At 48.3% G+C, this 19,609-nt stretch overlaps 1 protein-coding gene and 1 pseudogene across 1 annotated transcript; one reads left to right on the plus strand and one right to left on the minus strand.

The window, feature by feature from the left end:
• Positions 1-1,473: 1,473 nt before the first annotated feature.
• On the plus strand, positions 1,474-3,409 carry LOC120701830 (annotated as a pseudogene).
• A 4,756-nt stretch (positions 3,410-8,165) lies between these two features.
• Positions 8,166-13,251, minus strand: LOC120702901 (FBD-associated F-box protein At5g60610-like). The gene is made up of 6 exons (XM_039986870.1): positions 13,131-13,251; positions 11,922-12,243; positions 10,565-10,667; positions 9,579-10,469; positions 9,357-9,506; positions 8,166-8,609 (listed from the first exon to the last, which is right to left on the minus strand). The coding sequence occupies exons 2-6, from the start codon at positions 12,224-12,226 to the stop codon at positions 8,316-8,318; spliced, it is 1,743 nt and encodes a 580-aa protein (XP_039842804.1). The 5' UTR covers positions 12,227-12,243; positions 13,131-13,251; the 3' UTR covers positions 8,166-8,315.
• Positions 13,252-19,609: the final 6,358 nt, after the last annotated feature.

Raw genomic sequence — 19,609 nt, forward strand, 5'->3', positions numbered from 1 at the left:
CCTGAAATTTGCATGTTCCAAACAACCTTGGGAAAATGTTATAGTTGTATGTAGAGCTATCCCTGAAATTTGCATGTTCCAAACAACCTTGGGAAAATGTTATAGTTGTATGTAGTTCTATTTCCAATTATTTTCGCGACGCCACTAGAGGGATATGGCTCTTTTGATACATTCGGTCAAGAGCCCCCTCATCTTAGCACCCTGCCACCTAATCATTCTCAGAAAAAAGAAATAATAATGGAAACTGTATCCGCCAGAGCCACTACCGCCGCGCTCGGCCCTCTTGCTTACGCACTATATATATCGTTTGCGGTACCCTCTCATCGCACCCTTTGAACAAATTCCCCTTCGTCTGAGCGACCCTCTTGCCACTAGATCTCGCCCAACTTTGATGGCGATGGCGTCCTCGACCATCAGCATCCACCTCCCATCTCCACCGTCCGCCGGATGTCTCCGACCACACACCGTGACAAGCGGCACCTTCATCATCTCACTGTTAGCCTCCCCAAGATATCTCTCTAGTCTACACAGGTAATTCTTCGTCTTCGACCTTCCAATTTTTCCCTTTCATGGTTCCTTTCTCCTCCTCCTCAGAGCTCTGCCGCACCGCAGTGCTTCCCTTGTTAGTGCCCCACAACCCACCTACCTCCCCCTGCCGCCTTCCTCCTGCACCACCCAAACACTACCGCAGTATCAACCACCATGTGTGATACCCTAATCCGTCCCTAGTGCCGCAAACACTACCACAGATCTCGCCCTAGTGCCCCATGGGTTAAAACCCCCACCCGTCCCTAACCCAAATCAACGAAACCCTAATCAGCGGTAGGGGTGAAGATGGGAATGGGAAATTCCTGTACCATTCTTGTGTTTTTAGCAAATCATATAAATTAATTTTTTTCATCTAATTTCATCCTTTTTTTGTTTTGATTTTGCATTTGTTCATCTCATAAATATGGGGAAAGTCCTGAACTGTCTGCTTTCGTTTTCCATATTGATATTGTTACCAATCATTTCCATCTTCGTTGTCATCCTCGAGCTTTGCAACATGTTAGCAACGCATGCAGGCTCTGTATGATTGTCCGACCCATATGCATTTAACTTTAACAGAGTTCATCAATTCTCCATCACAATGGAATGGATGCACATTTTGTGATGGCAGGATGCCACAGAAATAAATTCTCTATGACAAGGGCACTGCATTCAAAGCTCAAATGAAGAAATGCGTATCCAAGTGAAGAGATGCAAATCCACCGCGAGAGAATTGGTATCCAACCCCAGAGCGTTATAAATGACTCGATATCGCACGGCCTCCGGCCACTCCGGCCTCCCACCGCCTATATAAAGCCTTGCCCGCGCCCCCGGCCATTCCACACTCAACGAGCACTCCACATCCCGAGACAAGCGAACGTTGCCAGCTTCTGGACAATCCCCCCCCCCGCGGCCCCACGGGTCAGTGAGTACCGGCAGCTGGCAATGTGTGGCGGCGCCGTCGTCCGCGACCCCGTGTCGCCAAGCAGGCGGCAGGTCACGGCCAAGCTCCTCGCCGCGCCCGGGAGCGTGATCGCCGGAGGTACGGCATGGCTTAACAGTTACTAACACTTAACTTATTGGCGTTGATTTATTTACCTGTGTCGTTAACACTTGACTTGGCGTTGATTTATTTTACCTGTGTTGTTAACACTTAACTTGGCGTCGATTTATTTACCGGCCTGTGTCGTTAACACTTGGCGTTGATTTTTTTACCTGTGTCGTTTGGCTAGGAGGGCGAGAAACACGTGCGATTTCTTAGCTACTCTATCGTTTGATTGGTGTGATTTTTGGGTCGTACGATTGCTTGAGCGCGTTTGGTATCCAGTATCCCAGGAGTAGATTTGCATCCTGTACGTATACGGGGATGTTGTTGCTTGGATCTTGGAGAAGTGAGAAACTAAATTCACACAGCTTGCAGTAGTTCCCTCCGGTGGCTTCAAGAAGTTGTAGTACTGCTTTTTTTTCATTTCTTTGGTAGGACTTCGGTTTAAACATGCAATCTTGGTTAGTGCAGCGATACCTTGTTTTCATGAATGATGCTATGTAGATCAGTAGATACGATACTTAACTTGGAAAAAAAAGAAAAAAGAAAATTTATCACCTATCTGATTTGGCTCCTTCCTTTACCAGTTGTTCATCATGGATCTTGTGTTTATCAGATTTCCACCCCGACTCAACCATGCATATGTATTGTGTGTTCTGGAAGTCGTCTAGATTGCATTATTACTCTGTTCGCTGCATCCAGCCAACAGTGTTTTTCTCTCATACCAAATCAGCACCAGGCAGCAGCCACCAGCCAGCCAGCAGTACTTTTCTCTCACAACAAATCATCACCAGCCACCAGCCACAGCACAGCGAACAGAGATATTTACCTCTTAAAGTTACCCATTGATGTTTAGATTTACCTGTTGAGCGGGGGGAAATGACCATCCTGCATTAGCTTTAATATTTCTAAATGAAGATAGGGACGTAGATGGATTTTGTTCTGAAGATCTTTTATAAACACAATCTGAATTTTTGTGCCGGTCTGGTAGAGTTCACATGCTCTAGTTCAATGCATCATTAATGCTTCAGTTCTAAGTTTGTGCTATGGTATAGTAACGTACTTCCAACTTTTCTTGGAATGGTTAATGCCTTTCCTGTCGTCAGATGGATTAAACACAATTGCAACTGGTGTTGATGGCTCCGATGGGAGGAAGAGAAAGAACCAGTTCAGGGGTATCCGCCAGCGCTCATGGGGTAAATGGGCAGCTGAAATCAGAGATCCTAGCAAAGGTGTTCGTGTCTGGCTCGGTACTTACAACACTCCTGAAGAAGCTGCAAGAGCTTATGATGCTGCGGCACTCAGGATTCGTGGCATCAAGGCCAAGCTCAACTTCCCAGATGAGGTCCCAGTGGCCAAGATGGACACTGAGGAGGAGCTGATTACAAACAACATGACCAACTCAAATGCAGATTACTACCCTGTTGTGGACCACACCATACCGGAGCCATTCATCCAGACTCAAAACATTCAGGAACCTTTGGTGAACCTGTCCTCTGACCAAGGTAGGAACTCCTTTATTTGCTCATGCTTCAGCCTGGAGAATAACCCCAGGACCACTGACACAACATCTGTTCTTGCACCTGTTCCCACCTTGACACAGAGGTTCATGAGTCTGTATTCCTCCAGGGCACCACTAATGCTATGTTGCCTATGCCTCCTATAACAGGAAACGCTAATTTTGGTTTCTCGGAGTTCGAGCCTATGAATTTCCTGATGGACAGTTCAGATTACTCAAGCAACACCTTTTTGGGCTCTGATGAATCCCAGGATGGGTATATCAGCGTGCAGCTTTGGAACTTTGATGACATGCCCATGCCTGGTGGTTTCTACTGAGGTTAAGCCCAGCGACTGGTGCTTGCGCATAGGGCATTGGTAAGCATCTGCTCGTCTCTTTCTGATGCTTGCAATTTTCATTCCTTTGATTCTTTGTTTTCAGCTGTGTTTCAGGAATAATATTCCAAAGATGATGAAGCGCTCATGTCAGGCGACTGGCGACTGTAGGTGCTCAGTTGCAAATTTAGTATATGTTAGATTAGATGCTCAGTTATATTCTGAAGTACTCGTTGGCACTGGACATGTACCTTACTTACTATGTATACCCGTATGTGTCTGGAACAACCTATCTGTCCAGTCTTTACTTTAAATATCTCTAAACATTGTAAGTTTGCAGCCAACATTGTGTTTGGTTTGCTATCAGTCTAGCTCATATTTACTATCTATTATCAAACGTAAGCTGCGTGTTGTTGTCACTTGTCACAGCACAGGTTGCAAAATTTGTATCTGGGCTATAGAGCGTGGACCATGATTGGTGATTGGTGAAAAGTGTGTCCAGTTTATCTGGGCTCTCTGTATTAGTTTGTGGTATACTGGTGCATGTTTGAGTTTTCAGCTATAGTTCTCTCTTGCAGTTCTCTTGTCGCAGCCTGTCTGTGGTAGGCTTCTGCAGTGCTGCAACTCTAACTTCTGTAGGACTCCCTCAGCTTGACATTTTACCTTTGCCTGTCTAATAATGCTTTAATTATATTTTCCAAAGAAAATATGTTGTGTGATTGTGTCTGGAATTTGATGTGCGTCGGTTTCCTGATCAAACCTGTGGGCTGCTGCACGCTGCAGTTGTGCTGTTGTTCATGCTTATCTTGAAAAGCAAATGGTGTGAAAAAAAACAGCAGATCTCACTCCTTGAAAACGCATTAGTGAACCAACGATACTTTTTTCATTCCTTGATTAGGAAGTGGATCTGCGACTGCGAGCACACGGTGTTGCACGTACGCTTAAAAAGCAAATGGCATCGTCGGCATGTCAGTGCGACAAGGGACACGGCGGAGACGACGCACACTGGACAGCTCGCTCCCTCACCAACGCCAACACGCGGACCCGAAAGCATATCGTCTGTGTTTGTCAACAACGACGAGCACAGCGAGGTCGCCTGAGGTGAGTGAGACGACCCAAGAGGTCGCCGAAGTCCCAGCCGGAAAGCGCGCGGCCGGCATGCCGCCGGCCTCGAAGAAGACCACCGCGGCGATGTCAGCGGCGCCCGGCCGTTCCGTCTTGCCGCGCTGACAGGCCCTCCAGGTGCACGTTGCCGGACGTCCACCGCCTTCTCCCCGCCGCGCATTCCTGGATGGCGAGTTCGTTGCTCTGCAGCTGGCGGTCGGCGTCGAATCGCGCCAGGCCATCGCGACGGCGTCCACCTCGTCGATGAAGACAGGTGACCGTGCCGTCCTCGTCCCCCAGGATCGGAGCGCCGCCCGGAACACCTCACGCGCCATCCTGTGCCCATCTCCGAGGCGCTTCTTATCGAGCTCCCCGCAGCTGAAGCGAACAGTGCCGCCGAGGTGTGGTGCGCGAACGCCCTGGCGCGGTGGCGGGCATGGCCCCCAGCGCCGAGCGGGAGGCAGGACGGTTAGGATGGGCACGAGGAGGACCCAGTCCCAGAGGCGGCTCGGCGGCCTCTTGAACCTCCTGCCTCCGCGCGTCATAACGCGGCGGAGCTCGCGACGGCTTGCCGGCGTTGTCCGCCGTCGACGTTGATGGCGGCCAGGCGGGCGGTGGCGAGAGGCGGACGGAACCCGGGGCGGTCGGCAAATCAAATACCGTCCGGGGTGGACGGTGAATGAAATACCGTCCACCCCTGGGTGCTATACTAACCGTTGGATCAATGTTTACCGGCTGGGATCGACGAGCATATAAATCACAGAAGGCTTCTCTTCTGTCTTCCTCGTTCGTGGGAGTCCGCGCGGGTCACCACTCACCACGCCCAGGTCGCCGGCGCCGCCCGCATGCATGCCGGCCGGCTCAGAGCACGAGCGCCGCGGCGATCTCGGCGGGTTCGTCCCGTGCATCCGGCCGCCCCCCTTCTGCAGCGGCGTCGCGTCCAGCGCACCCGCCCGGTCGGTCGCAGACCATGATCACGCGCAGTTTTGCTCTGCTCTTTGAAGGTCTACCGGCCGGCGCAGCACGCCTTGCACCTTGCGGTCGGCGTCGGGCCGCGCCACCTCGACGGCGTCAACCTCGTCGATGAGTCGACTCCGCCGTGTGCCCGTGCCCCAGGGCGAGCCGGAACATGTCTCGCGCCGTCGTGCGGCGCTCCTCGCCGATCTCAACACCGTTCATCTGGAACATTAATTTCTGCTCGCGAAGTCTGACGCATTTGCGCGGCAGGTAGTACCCGGATGCAGTCAACCATGATGCTGTTATCCGTAATGTGCAGTATATCTTTCAGATTTCGCTCATATATGTGCAGAGCTGTAAGCGTATGTACTATATCAGCAGTGCAATGTATCTTCCTGAATGTCATGTGTTGTACTATATCAGCAGCAAGAGCTGCAAAGGTTTTAAGTGTGTAGATGTATGTCAGTAACTCCGTGTATGAAGAGGCTCCATCTTATTTTCATATGTGCAGACCAAATATACCACCACATATTGACACCTTCATCGCAGCTGCTAACACTGAAACTGAAGCTGACATTGACACTAATCTGGTGGCCCATTGCTTACAAGTACAATAAAATATAACAAGATCTGATCATAGCAGTTCCAACCGCCATTTCAACGACCAAAATGCATGGTCAATGTAGCAGAGACTGACGAACTGCACACAAGCTTGCGCTTGGATGCAGCAGATACTTGGCACACAGCTCAGTTTTCTGTTGCCATGTCCATTCTCAAACGACCTTTCCTATGCTACACCAGGCTGTGTTTAACGCAATAGAAATACATTGGTTAATTGGATTTCAGTTTATGTAGTACCTGGCTGCTAACTAACAATGAAAAATGAAGAGTTAACAGGTTCATGATCATGACTATCATGAGTACTTATTACTGAAAAGCAATTTTCTTCTCTCCACCCATTGTTTAAATGTAGCAACAGCAATTCTGACGGCCCCAGCTAACACTGAATGTTTGAATCCTTCCTTCCTGATCAGCCATGACATCAGTGGTGCGTTTTTCCCGGGGACGTGTATTTGTCGCGCTTTGCGACTTGGGGACGACCCATCGCAGAAGCGCCTCCGCCGTCGCTCCCCCGGCTCCGGCGCCGCCTCCGGCACCTCCGCCGCCTCCGCCGCCGCCCTCCACCGCCGCCACGCTAACCGAGCTCGTTGCCGCGCCGCGCGGCTTTCTCCTCGCCCCCGCCGCCGGCCACCGCCCACCGGTTGTCCGGCCCTGCCCGGCCGGCGGCGCTCCCGAGCCGCCGCGCCCTCCGCCGGCCAAACCGCCGCCGCCGCCGCCGCCGGTCCTCCGCCGCCCTGGCCCCCTCTTCTACGGCCGCCGGCCATTGGAAGTCCTGGCAACCCGAAACCCTAAAGGTCCGCCGCCGCCCTCCACCACCCCGCCCGCCGTCTACCTCGCCGGCGGCCGCTCCCCCCACCTCCCACCCCCGGCCGACCTTCCCCCACCTCCCACCCCTCACCGGCGCGCTCGTCTCTGCGAGGAAGATGAACAGTAGCGGTGCTTCTTCTTCCTCTCTTCCTTCTGCGACAGGAGCTCGCACCCGCACGCGCGATGAATAGACACGCCGTTTTTCCCTCTGAATTTTCTTTCCATGATTTCTCCAACTTGTGGGAGTGGGAGACTGGGAGTTCGAGGTTTCTGACACCAGTCGTCCACATCAGGTTAGCGAGTCAGTTAGTCGCGGCAGACTTGATCACGCCCAGGTTGATCGCTTTGCCTTGGAACGCCGTCCAGGCGAGCAGGTCCCCCAGCACGCGCGGTAGCTCGCCGTCGGCGTCGAACCACGCAATTGCGACGGCACCCATAACTCCACCTCGTAGATGAAGATTGCCAATCTACCCGGATCGCCTTCCTCGCTCTTCGAAGTCCGCGGATCGCCGCGCGCCGCGCCGCCCGCATGCCGGCCGCCGCGGAGCACGACGCGGCGATGCCGTGCCGCCAGGTCCACCATGCCGATCTCGCGGAGCACGCCTGGAACGCGAGCCGGCGGTTCCGCCGCGCGCTTGTTCAGTAGCGCCCGCCCGGATGGTCGCAGACCATGATCACGCGCTCGTTCTGCTCTTCGCTGTCCAACTCCGTCCAGGCGATGCGAGCAGGTCCACCAGCGGCGTGCGCCGGCCAGGCCTTGCGCCACCGCGACGGCGTCCGCCTCGTCGGCGAATTGACCGCGCCGTATCCCAGGGCGATCCGGAACACCTCGCGCGCCATGGAGCGGCGCCCCTCGCCGGCTCGAGCCTTTCTCGTCACATTCACGTTTGCCCTGAAGGTAGCAATGGCACCAAGTCCATGAATTGGATTTCGGAAAGATTCCCTCTTCGGATCTTCGGATTCTGCCGAAGGTTTACAAACCTGACAAACTGACCGAGCTCTTTGATTGACTACCCGTTGCCAACCAAAGGAAAAGCTATCGGCAGATTAGGTAGAAAAATGGTCAATGGCAAAAGATACTTGCATATATATTGAACAAGGTTAAAAATGATTTTTAGTTTTTTACTGTAAGAGGATGGCGATTCCCATCTTTCACTACAGCGCTAAACTATGTCCAGTTCCTTATCGGAGAAAATAACCGTCTTGATCCAAAGTCAACATCAGCAGGACGGTCAGCATCACAAAAGTGCAAAACGAATGCCTTACACAATTTTACAAAGACAAACTAAATGATTTGCATTAATTAATTTCTCCAAACATAGGCCTGGACAATAGAAACGCACAACTGCCATGGTAGCTGCGCCTGCACCTAGACTACACTTCATTCGGCCTCTTGCACAGACTCACTCTAAACGAATTCCTAAAGAATGTTGACTTCTGTGCCAGGTGAGAGTTTTCCCTTAAGCTCACTTCTTACTTTAGCTCTACAGGCTACGAAATCTGAAGGCTTACAGTTACAAAGACCCAACTTCTTCTTTGGATCTATAGTTAAAACCTTCAGTGCAGGGGCATTTTCCACTATATGTAATAGGAATTCGCGTTGCCCCTTAACCCCATTAAATCCTGTGAAATGCACTTTCCTTAGATAATTATATAAACAAGGTGGAAGAATCTTGAAATTTCCCCATCCGAAGCCAACAAAATGTACATCAAACTGCAATAACACAAAGAAAGAACAGCGTTGGTCAGTGTATTTGCAGTCAGCTATGTCAAAGTTACATTTCTGCTCATGGAAGTTTAAGGGCAAAACTTCATCTACTCTCGACTTAAGTTAATGGAAGTATTTATTTCCACTCATGGAATTTCAAGGGAAATTTTTTCATCTACTCAACTTTGGTTAATGGAAGAATTTATTAAATAAAAATTTAACTTAATAGAGACGTACTGCTATGAGCTAACTTTACACCTTTTAATGCTCACCCATCCAGCTAGTGGAAAGGTGGAAAAAGCACCAGTAAATAGCATAATGGCAGAGATGTTTGTATCAACATGAAGTACATATATATGATGATCAACAACCCTAAGCGTTAAGCAGACAAGCTGACAAGCAAATAGCATGCTACAAGCCTACAATGTCTGATTAGACCTATTTGCACGCAAGTCGCAAGTAAGGACATGTAGTGCAATTTATCTTCTAGGATATTCATTGCATAGGCACGCTGCTGTGGTAGGCATCTGGATAGTACCTCATTTCCTTCTTATCGAAAGTCTCCAAACTAAACATTTGAATTATTAAAAATAAAATCTTTGGTGAATTTGCAGAGAGTTCAAATAGTAAAGTAAGATGGGGGAAAAAATCTCCAAAACAAAACTAAAATTATAACAAACAAAATAAGAGTATGCAGAACTGCAGATGCAAGCGATCACTTCTAGCAGAGTGCTGCCCGGATAGAGTACTTACATGCATCTCAAGTTCCTCAATCAAAGCGGCAGCCCTAAGGAAGGATGCCCATGAGAGAATATTGTCATTATCACGATATCTTACAAGGAGTGTCAACCGTAAAAATCTCAGCTGAGGAAAGCTGCCAATGTTTTCCAGCAATAAGGGCTTCTGCAAGACAGAAAACTGTCAAATAAAAAGTGGATAATGAGATAAGACTCGCAATATGCTGCAAAAACGTACCTCTAATGGTAGATAACTAGTCTGGAAAGTCAAATTTTGCACACAACAAATAAAATCTGGAAGCTCAGTGAGGACATATTCAAAAGTGATACCATATAGGCGAAGTTCTGCTGTTTCGAGTTGCTTAACTTGACCAAGTTCAATAGGTAGCCTCCCTCCATGGTATTCCAAAGTCTTGAGATTTTCTGCACATAACACTACCTTTTTAATGTTGCAATGCACGATACGCAAGTACAGCAACCGGGACAATGGCTGTTTCACCTTTAATTCATCATTCACATCGCATCTATAGAAGCTCAGCCACTCAAGATTAGAACAACCTGACAGCACCTCATCAAGATCCATTTCAGATGCATCAAATAATTCCAGATCAAGCTTCCTCAAGTTTGGGAAACCCCTATATGGGGAAGGTGGTCTAAAGGATACACAACTAAGCTGAATATGTCGTATTCGGGATATGCTTGCACTGTCGAAAAGTTCAATGGGAAACATGTACCTATCCTTAACATCGACAAATTTTTTATCTCGAACGTTAACAGCCACAAATTCAGCTGGAGCTAAATCCAGTGCTAGATTCTTCACAAGTGAAGATACAGCAAAACTAATCCAACTGTTGAGATGATCAACTAGTAAGCTATTAAATTCAACTTTGATCTCAAGATCTTCAAACACCTTGCCATGAAGCTGTCGCAACACTGCATTAACACCGTCAATGAATCTCTGGGTATATTTCTGTTTGCTACAGAAATATCGATGCCCGCCACATATTGCAACACAATCAAGACTTAATTTGGAAGAAACTGTCCACATATGCCTCGAATTGCTTGACAGAACACTGGTTCTAACAACCTCATTAAACTGCAATTTTGAAAATACCCTGCGCAGCATATCCTGCGGCAAAGAAATGATGTATCCTCGTCGCTCTCCCAAGTTCGGAAATTTAATTCACTCTTAATAACAGCTTTAAACAAGAAGTTTTAGCATACCTCTGGGAGGTCATCAAGTTGAAAATTTGGTCGGTAGATTGGTTTTTTTGCCCAATCACTTGATCCCACACTTCTGCACACAAGGTTGTTTCCTTTTCCAATACTGCAAAAGACGATGCCAAGTCTTCCAATTAAATTTATGACATCACAATAAGATAGGTGCACAGCCAGGCAGGGGCGGGCCTAGAATTTGAGAGATGGGTATTCAAAATTTCAAAAGATGTAATTTGTTTTGAAAAGCCAAATTTTATGAACTATAATGATAATTTTCAAACTTAAGATCAAATTTATCACTAGTCAACTCACTTTGCGCTCAGGTTTTGATTTCACTCAGACCCGCTTCTGGTTGCTCGCTCACACTCCAAAGGGCACGGACTGCTGGAGCGGCGGAGCTGTGCAGGCCCTGCCGCACTAGAGAAGGGGCAGTGCCATGCCCTGGCCGCGTGCGCCATGTCATGCACGCCCAAACCCTGCACTCCTGCCTAGCTGCGGTTAGCCTGGTCGCTGCCCGCGTCTCATGGCCCGCCCGGGCTGCCAAGCCTGTGACGCCGTTCGCCCGGAGCCCCTACAGACGTTCATCCTCACGACCGACGAGCCCCTACCTCCATTTGGTCTCGTTGCGTCCTCGCCGCCGTGATCATCGATTCGAGGAGCTAGGGTCTTGCAGATGGGGATTGGGAATCGAGGGACCGAGAGGGTGCATGGATGCTTGGCCTGTCGGTCAAGCTAGGTCACTGGCTACTTGACCACTAATGGACCTGTGGGCCATCAAGTGAGGAGGGGTGGGATGTGGGCTGCTATGATTTTTCAACACGAGTAGAAAACTAGAAGTTTGGAAGCTTATTATTTTGTGTAATATTCATATTTTCGCTCTATATATATGATACACTACATATATAAAATTTTTTTGCCACAAATAATAGTTATTCAGTTGAATACCCTTGCTATAAGGTAGGCCCGCCCCTGCAGCCAGGAGGACTGATGGATAGTAGAAATTAAAATATAGCAGGACGAGCTATACAAAAAATATGCTAAAACTCTGAAAATATTGTAGTGTTGCGACAGCTTCATGGCAAGGTTCACTACTGCAACCCTTTTGGTCAACAAATTCACCACAGCAGTCAAAACAAACACACTTCGTATAGTCCAAACACCAAATTTATGATAAAAGATTGCAGCTTTAAGATGAAAAGGGTAACCTAAGCAAGCAAGCCTTGGAATCGTGCAAATACAGTACCCTTTGACTTCCTACCCTACCTATACTTTGCTAGGATGAGATTGCCTGCCAGATCTACCGAAGCAAACAACTAATCATTTGAAATTCAAATAAACATGAAGACAGTTGTGAGATACAGACCTAACTGGACGGCCATCGCCAACACGGACCAAAACCCTGCCACTGTGTTCAAACGTATCGCCGGCGAGACAGAGGCCTGCAGGGCCGCCAACGTCGTCGTTGATAATCTCAGCTATCCCACAGAGATTGCCGGAGGCACTGCAACGGGAGCTGCCAACTGTGCCAAAAACACCCCCTGCTGCGGCCAGTGCTCCGGCCAGGCGACCCAGAACACAGCCAACATCTTTCAGAGCACTCCTGTGGTCCGAATCCACGTCATCGTGGCTGCCCTCTGCCGCCCCCGCCGTGCCAAGTGTAACCACCATGGACCTATAGGGTATGCCTAGCAAAAATTTCCGATATGAAAACTGTATAATCCAATAAATAATACGGTAACCCAACTACAAAATTCTCCAGCAATTCAGTACAGGAGTATAAAATAACCAAAAGTATAAGGAAAAAGTCCAAATTACTACCCTGAACTATGACCAAAGTCCAAATAACCCCCCAAACTATGTTTTAGTTTATTTTACCCCCCAAACTATATCATTTGGTACAATTTACCCCTCGATGGAATTTCTCTTTTTTGTTTCTCCACACACAAGTGGAATCTTAAGTTGGTTTTTTACAAGATGATAGCGGACATCATAACATATTTTAGAAAAATATATCATCATTTTTTTCATCATTATTTGATAGAGTAAGATATTTACTAATAAATTCATTCTTGAAATTCAAATTATATAAAACATATTGATGAAAAATTCATAATACATTTTATTAAAATGCATTGTGATATCCACTACCACCATGCAAAATTTTAAATTAAGATTCAACTTATATGTGGTGGAATAAAAAGAACAAATTCCGTTAAGGGGTAAAATGAACCAAATGACATAGTTTAAGGGGTAAAAGGAACCAAAACATAGTTTAGGGGGTTATTCAGACTTTGGTTATACTTGAGGGGAGTAATTTGGACTTTTTCCAAAGTATAATAATCACGGAATAAGTGAACTTGCAACTTGCAATTCGAAAACGGGATCGAGATGGAGTAGAGTACAATTCGGACTAAAAACGGAAATTCCAATTTTCAGCCTAAGCTAAGCAATCCCTGACAACGGAATCACACGCCCATGGACTACGGACACGCCAATTAATCACTGAATCGGTGAATCTACGCTTGCAATTTGCCATTCCAAAGAAGGATTGAGATGGAGTCACACAAGTCACCTGTTTGCCGTGAGGGGATTCGCCGTTTGGGGATGGCTCTAGTGCTGCAGTGCCGGCGTCGCCGGTGCTAGGGCTCGGCTGTCGTGGGGAGGAGCGTCGAGATCAGGCGGCTGTGGCCGTGTTGGGCGCGGCTGTTGCGGCGGTTTTTTTTATTTTTATATTTTTATATTTTTGTTTTTTACAAAAATATATTTTGTTTTCGAAATTTACAGAAATATACCCGGCCGCCCCGCTGCCGGGCTGCCGGGACCTGGTTGCCCCGCTGCAGAGCGGCAGGGGCTTTTCTGCAAAAATTTCGCGAATTTTTTTGCAGAAAAGCCCCTGGAGGATCGGTCGCCCGGCAGCAGGGCGACCAGCTCCCCCACCCTTATATAAGGGTTGGTTGGTCCTCCCACCCCTCATTTGCATCACTAAAATTCCAAAAACCAAGAAAAGAGAGGGAGGGAGGGAGAGAGGCGAAGCCCTGTCGGATTTTCGAGCCGGCAACTGCAGGTAACCAAAATTCTTCTACGCTTTACAAATAGATTATATTGTAATTATTTTTGTTGACACAGTAGATTAGCAATCAGTTATACAGTACATTAGCAATCTGATTGCGCACTTGTGATTGCCAGAGCTCAACACCATGGCCTCCTCAGGATCCACCTACATTCCACGGAGTAAGATGAGGGAAACAATCCCCAAGGAGTCCAGGTGTCTATGTGCTTTTGCGGATCCTTGTGCAAGCTAATGAAATCCAGGGTTTTGGGGGACGATTTTGGCATGAGGTTCTTCATGTGCGAGAATTACGAGTATGATCCGCCCAAGCATTACGGCAAGAATCGAGCAAAGGTACTACAAAACACTATCAGAGTTTGCCACTTTCGGATCTGGTAATGACTTCTAATATGATTTGGGGAAAGACTCCACCGCCTCTATGTGATTTCGTGCAGTGGTTAGACACCGAGCAATTTCAGCAGGATAAGGACCATGTTGAGTGTCAAGCAAGGTGGCCTGCACAAAGGTGGCAACGAATACTGCATGAAGAACAGATGGAGGAGAAGCGCAAGAAAGATCAGGAAGAGATTCAGAAGAGGATTGCAGAAGTGGAACGTCAGAAGGCAGAGGAACGTGAAGCTGACAGGGAGAGGAAGCGAGAGAGGGCCCGCCATGCTAAGGACGTAGGGCTTGAAGCTATTAGGAAGGGAAAATATCACTGGTGCACTCAGTAAAGCACCATCATGTAATCCCGGCATTTTACATTTCCTAAGGCATGTCAGGTTTAGTCACAACACGAGGTTACCGTGTTGCATATGCCATTGTTTTTCATTGTTAAAGTACCTAGTTTACAGCAAAGGTCGCAGCGTTATTTACCGTAGTAGTGCGAACGCCTTAGGACTATGCTTTGTAATCGTAGAATTGTTTACAAAATTGTATTACAAGCCGGGAATTTATGGTTCGTAACCTACCTTATCCTTCTGTTTTCAGTAAACTACATTCAGTTAGCAATCTAATTCAAGTAACCTACACATTTAGAATTGCAACCAAGAAACCTTACTACACAAATACATTCGTATTGTTACATGCTACCATCTGGTTCAAATACATATCCATACATAACGAAATATAATTGTCACATACAGATGGGAATACATATCCATACATCTAGTTCAAATACATATCCATACATAACGAAATCTAAACGCGACGGGCTCCAAAATCCGGAGGCAGTCCATCGGTGGGATTCCCAGAAGGTCCAACCTCGGCACCAGTATTATCTTCATGCATTTTAGGGCACTTCTTGTAAGTGTGACTGTCTGCTCCACACAGATTGCATCGTTTTTTCTCCTTTCCTGCCTCAGACTCATCCATTCCGCTATGGATACGAAGTGTCTGCCGTCGACCTACCCCTCTCCTAGCATCTGGATTGGGAATGTACATTGGAGGGATATTTTGTGTAGTGAATGATCACAGACTGCCTATGCCATATATCTCATGGCCCCAAGTGTGCACAGCGGTTTCTTTTCTGTAATATTCAGAAACAAAAACCCCAGCGTCCAATCCAGATTCTGAACATGCCGCAATGACATGGGAGCATGGTAAGTGAAGAAGTTGTGACTTCTTGCATCTGCAAAACAACTTGCCTTCCGGCGTTATCAAGCAATCCTGAACCACCCTTTGTCTGCGGACACCCTGACCTGTCCTGTCCTTACATAAAACCTCAAACCTTTGATCCTTTGTGCCCATGGAGACCACTCTGTGATAGTGAGCCTTTTCAATCTTTTCTTTCATGTATTTAGTGACCATATTACAAAAAACCACTCGTGGATCATTAAGTAAGACAGTAGCTGCCTGGTACCGCTCTCTGAAGTACCTTGTGCATCCGTACATGATGAACTCAACTATGCCAACATGAGGAAATCCACGAACATGACGCATTACCATGTTGTAACACTCTGCGTGGTTGTTTGTCTCGATCCCATATCGACGTCCACCAGTGTCGTATAGAATTGACCACTTCTCTTTTGGTGCATCCTTGATCCACTGTGTGAAAGGTCCGCCACCTGAACGTCTACGGCTGGAGGTTGAGGCCTGTTCCTTTAGCAGCTCAGCGCACATGTTATCTAACACCTGCCACAAAGCATCAAACTTCCGCTGCTGATTCTGAGTGCACAACCTCTTGAACAAATTCATAAGTTCCTTATTCTTGAAGCGCTTATAAAAGTTTACACCTATATGCTTTATGCACCACCTACTCACAACATCTGGCCATAGAGGAGGTTGTCCTCGACTTCCTTCATGTAGTTGCCTTATTGCTGCTAGAAGACCTGCATGTCTGTTACTAATGAGACAAACATCAGGCCTTGCAGCAACAACGTGAATCTTCACACGTTCAAGGAGCCAGTACCAGCTCTCTGTGTTCTCATTCTCAACAAAAACAAATGCGCTGGGAACCACCTGCTTGTTGCAATCAACTCCAATCGCTGTCAGTATTGTCCTCTAATATTTCCCTGTCAAGAATGTGCCGTCGATACACAGAACAGGAAGACAATACATAAATGCCCTCACACATGCACCAAGGCAAAAGAAAGCACGGAGCAGAAATCCAGGTCCCCCATACAAACTCGGTACAATGTAGGTATCAGTCGCGCTTCCAGGATTTCTCTGCACAATTGCTGACAGCATGTGAGGTAGGTTATCATATGATGCCGCATATGTGTCGAACCTCATCTCAAACACCTTTTGTTTTGCCCGTTGTCGGGGACCACGATTAGAGGCACCCTAATCGGGGTACTAAAATCACCCGAAAACGCAAACACATATTAGGCAACTGAACCAACGAAGGCCTACGGCCTCCTTCCAATCAGGAAGAAATGAAAGCACTCAAAAAAGCCAAGCACGCGGCCCATCCGCACCCCCCTCGGACCCGCGGGGTGATCTCCGTCTCGCTCGAGTTCTCCCATCGAGACCCTCGACCGCGCCCCACGTCTCCGCCTCACTCGAGGGTAGCGAGCCTACCCTCGGGGAGGCGAATCATCTCCGCCGCGCTCGAGGGTAGCGAACCTACCCTCGAGCGGGGCGAATCGTCTCCGTCTCGCTCGAGGCCACCCCTCGACGAAAAGGACAAACGGCCCTTCCGCTCACCCGCCCGTCGTACGGAGGCATTAAATGCCAACCACTCCTCCACAGCGCCCAGGTCAGATGGCGTCAGGCCGCCATTCCCCACAGTGGCTATGACCAGAGTCCCGTTCGCCAACTCCGGTCACTGCTCCGCCATCCCGGACGCTGTGGCAACACTGTGGGGACCTGCGACGCGGTACGAGACGTGCTCGGCACAGCTCCCGTTACTATTCTGCCAACTCCTGCTGTCCGGACTCCACCTCACCACACCAACGGCCCCGGACCCGTCCCCTGCTCGGGAAGGGATCCAGCGTCGCCACGTGTCCCCCAAGTAGGGATGCTCAGCACTAGCAGCCGGAGGCCCGGACCTCCCCCCTCGAGGGGTTCGGGACCTCCACGTGACTCCCGGACCCCCCTTAGCGCACGCGCTAGCACTCCACCCAGGGAGAGCCCGGGACCGCCACGTGCCCCACTACCGCTGGTGCACATATATATGCAAGACCCTAGCCTGCAGGGCCCACGGAATGCCGCCACGCCACACCTAGAAGACGGTACACCCTATAGCGATGACCACGCTGCCTGCTGGGGCTGTCAGGACGCCGGCGCGATCTCCGCAAGGCCGAGGACGATGCCCAGGACGACTATCAAGCCCGACGCCATGCCCCACAGTGTACTTCCCACAGTGCTCGACCACTGCACCCCCACGATTCGGGGAAAAGACGACGACTTCCACGATCCCCTGCGCATGTACACCGTCCCTCCTTGTGTCTATAAAAGGAGGAGGCAGGCTTCCTTTAAGGGGGACGCGGTCGGCCCATTCGGTAGGACACAACATTTCGCACTACTAGCAGAGTACACACTCTCCTCTGAAACCCGATATTGGCACTCGCCTCAATCAACTCCTTCTCTAGCAGAGACTTGGGAACTTCCCTCCCTCTCTCGCCTCGCCTGTACCCCCTACTACAGGCACCTCCGGTGCAAGACAGTACAGTGCTCTCACACATCCCTTTGCTGGACGTACGGCCCCACGGCCGGAACCAGGATAAACCAGTGTGTTACTGTATTGCCTCTTGCATCAACATCTGGGATGAGGAACACGCAGCATCATCACTGGTTGGGTCCGGACCGCCGGGTCAGGGCACCGACACCCGTCAAGCCTTTGCATAGCTGATTTTGTATTGAAAACAGTCGTTTATGTCCCTAATTATCAATTTTGGCTCATAATCAATTTTGTCGAGAATCACCCCATACATCTTCTTGGCCAAAAGTGGATGTGATGTTACGGTAATTTTGCGCAACAGCAGTTAATCTACATGTATGTGGTGTAACAATTGAATACTCCTAGTGTGTCTTGTACTTGCCCTTGTAGGCATGTACTCGCCATATACAATCGTCATTGACACACTTCACCTCATATTCTTTGCTGCTAGACTTCACAACTCTGAATTTTTTCCTCAACGATATAGCCCAAAGCTTCACAGCATCCTTCACAACTTCAATGCTAGGATATTTTGCCCTCTGCACAACCTCATTCTCTCTGTATTCGTACTCATTACTCCTAATATCCTGTATCACTGGATTTCCAAAACCCTTGTCTCGCCATTCACCTAGCAACGGGTAGTCCTCATCGTCTGATGAGTCCCCACATTCTTCCATCATTCGAGCCTCCTGGTCTTCATTCTCTACAGCTTCCACTATTCCAGGTATCCGCTCCCCCTCATCAGCTAAACCTTGCGGCTCAGGTTGAATGACATGCACGTTCTGATCTTCTTTTTCTCCTACCTGATCAGCTATACCTTGCGGCTCAGGTTCTATGACATGCATGTTCTGATCTTCATTTTCTTGTTCCACTGCTTGGTTCATATGAGATGATGTACTTGTTGACCCTTCACGGAAATGAGCTGTCTTCTGGTGAATCTGAATTAGAATTGCAAGAGGCCACCCGCGGTCAAGAGCTGCTTGCATGTGAGTCCATCATTCTTCGGTATTTGTTATAAGCATCAACTCTCAGAAACCCCCTTTAGTTGCCCAATTCGTCACAGTCTGAATGGTTAGAAAATGAGTCTTTGGATTCACATTGAATATCTCGTGAAGGCATTTGCGTATGGAACCAAAACTCCTCTCTAAGGGTTTATCTATTCCGCACTCTCTGCGTTCAAAAACTGATAGATTTACTCCATACGCATCATGAGAAATATAGTAGTCACCATAATGAACTTGAAAACGAAGCTTGCTCGATATATCTGGCCACACAATAATGATATTAAACTGATTGCTAATCTACTATGTCAACAAAAATAATTACAACATAATTTATTTGTAAAGCGTAGAAGAATTTTGGTTACCTGCAGTCACCGGCTCGAAAATCTGGCAGGGCTTCGCCTCTCTCCCTCCTTCCCTCTCTTTTCTTGGTTTCTGGAATTTTAGTGATGCAAATGAGGGTGGGGGGACCAGCCAACACTTATATAAGGGTGAGGGAGCCGGTCGCCCTGCTGCCGGGCGACCGGTCTTCCAGGGGCTTTTCTACAAAAATTTTCACGAAATTTTTATAGAAAAACCCCTGCCGCCCCGCAGCGGGGCGACTAGGTCCCGGCAGCGGGGCGGCCGGGGTATATTCCTGTAAATTTCGAAAACGAAAATATATTTTTGTAAAAAACGAAAATATAAAATATAAAAATAAAAAACCGCGCCGTTGCGGGGAGAACCAACCGACCACGTCCCTCCGGTGGGCCGGCCCATCAAAATTAAATGCACTATCCATCCTCAGCCCTCACAACTTTCCTCCCTGTAACAAACACGTTCGCTCGAGCATCTCTTTTTAATATTTCTTCTCTAAATTTTGTTGTTTGTCAACTCCACAAATTTCTCTAAAAAAACTC

This window comes from Panicum virgatum, chromosome 4K (genome assembly GCF_016808335.1).
Source record: "Panicum virgatum strain AP13 chromosome 4K, P.virgatum_v5, whole genome shotgun sequence".
Classification (NCBI taxonomy): domain Eukaryota; kingdom Viridiplantae; phylum Streptophyta; class Magnoliopsida; order Poales; family Poaceae; genus Panicum; species Panicum virgatum.

Bases quoted from the DNA above. Each gene is read 5' to 3' on its own strand.
- LOC120702901 (XM_039986870.1), bottom strand. From the start codon at position 12,226: ATGGTGGTTACACTTGGCACGGCGGGGGCGGCAGAGGGCAGCCACGAT. The intron at 10,668-11,921 runs GTCTGTATCTCA...CGTCTTTTGCAG, and splicing joins GGCGATGGCCGTCCAGTTAG to TATTGGAAAAGGAAACAACC. The intron at 9,507-9,578 runs GTACGTTTTTGC...TCTGTCTTGCAG, and splicing joins CTAGTTATCTACCATTAGAG to AAGCCCTTATTGCTGGAAAA.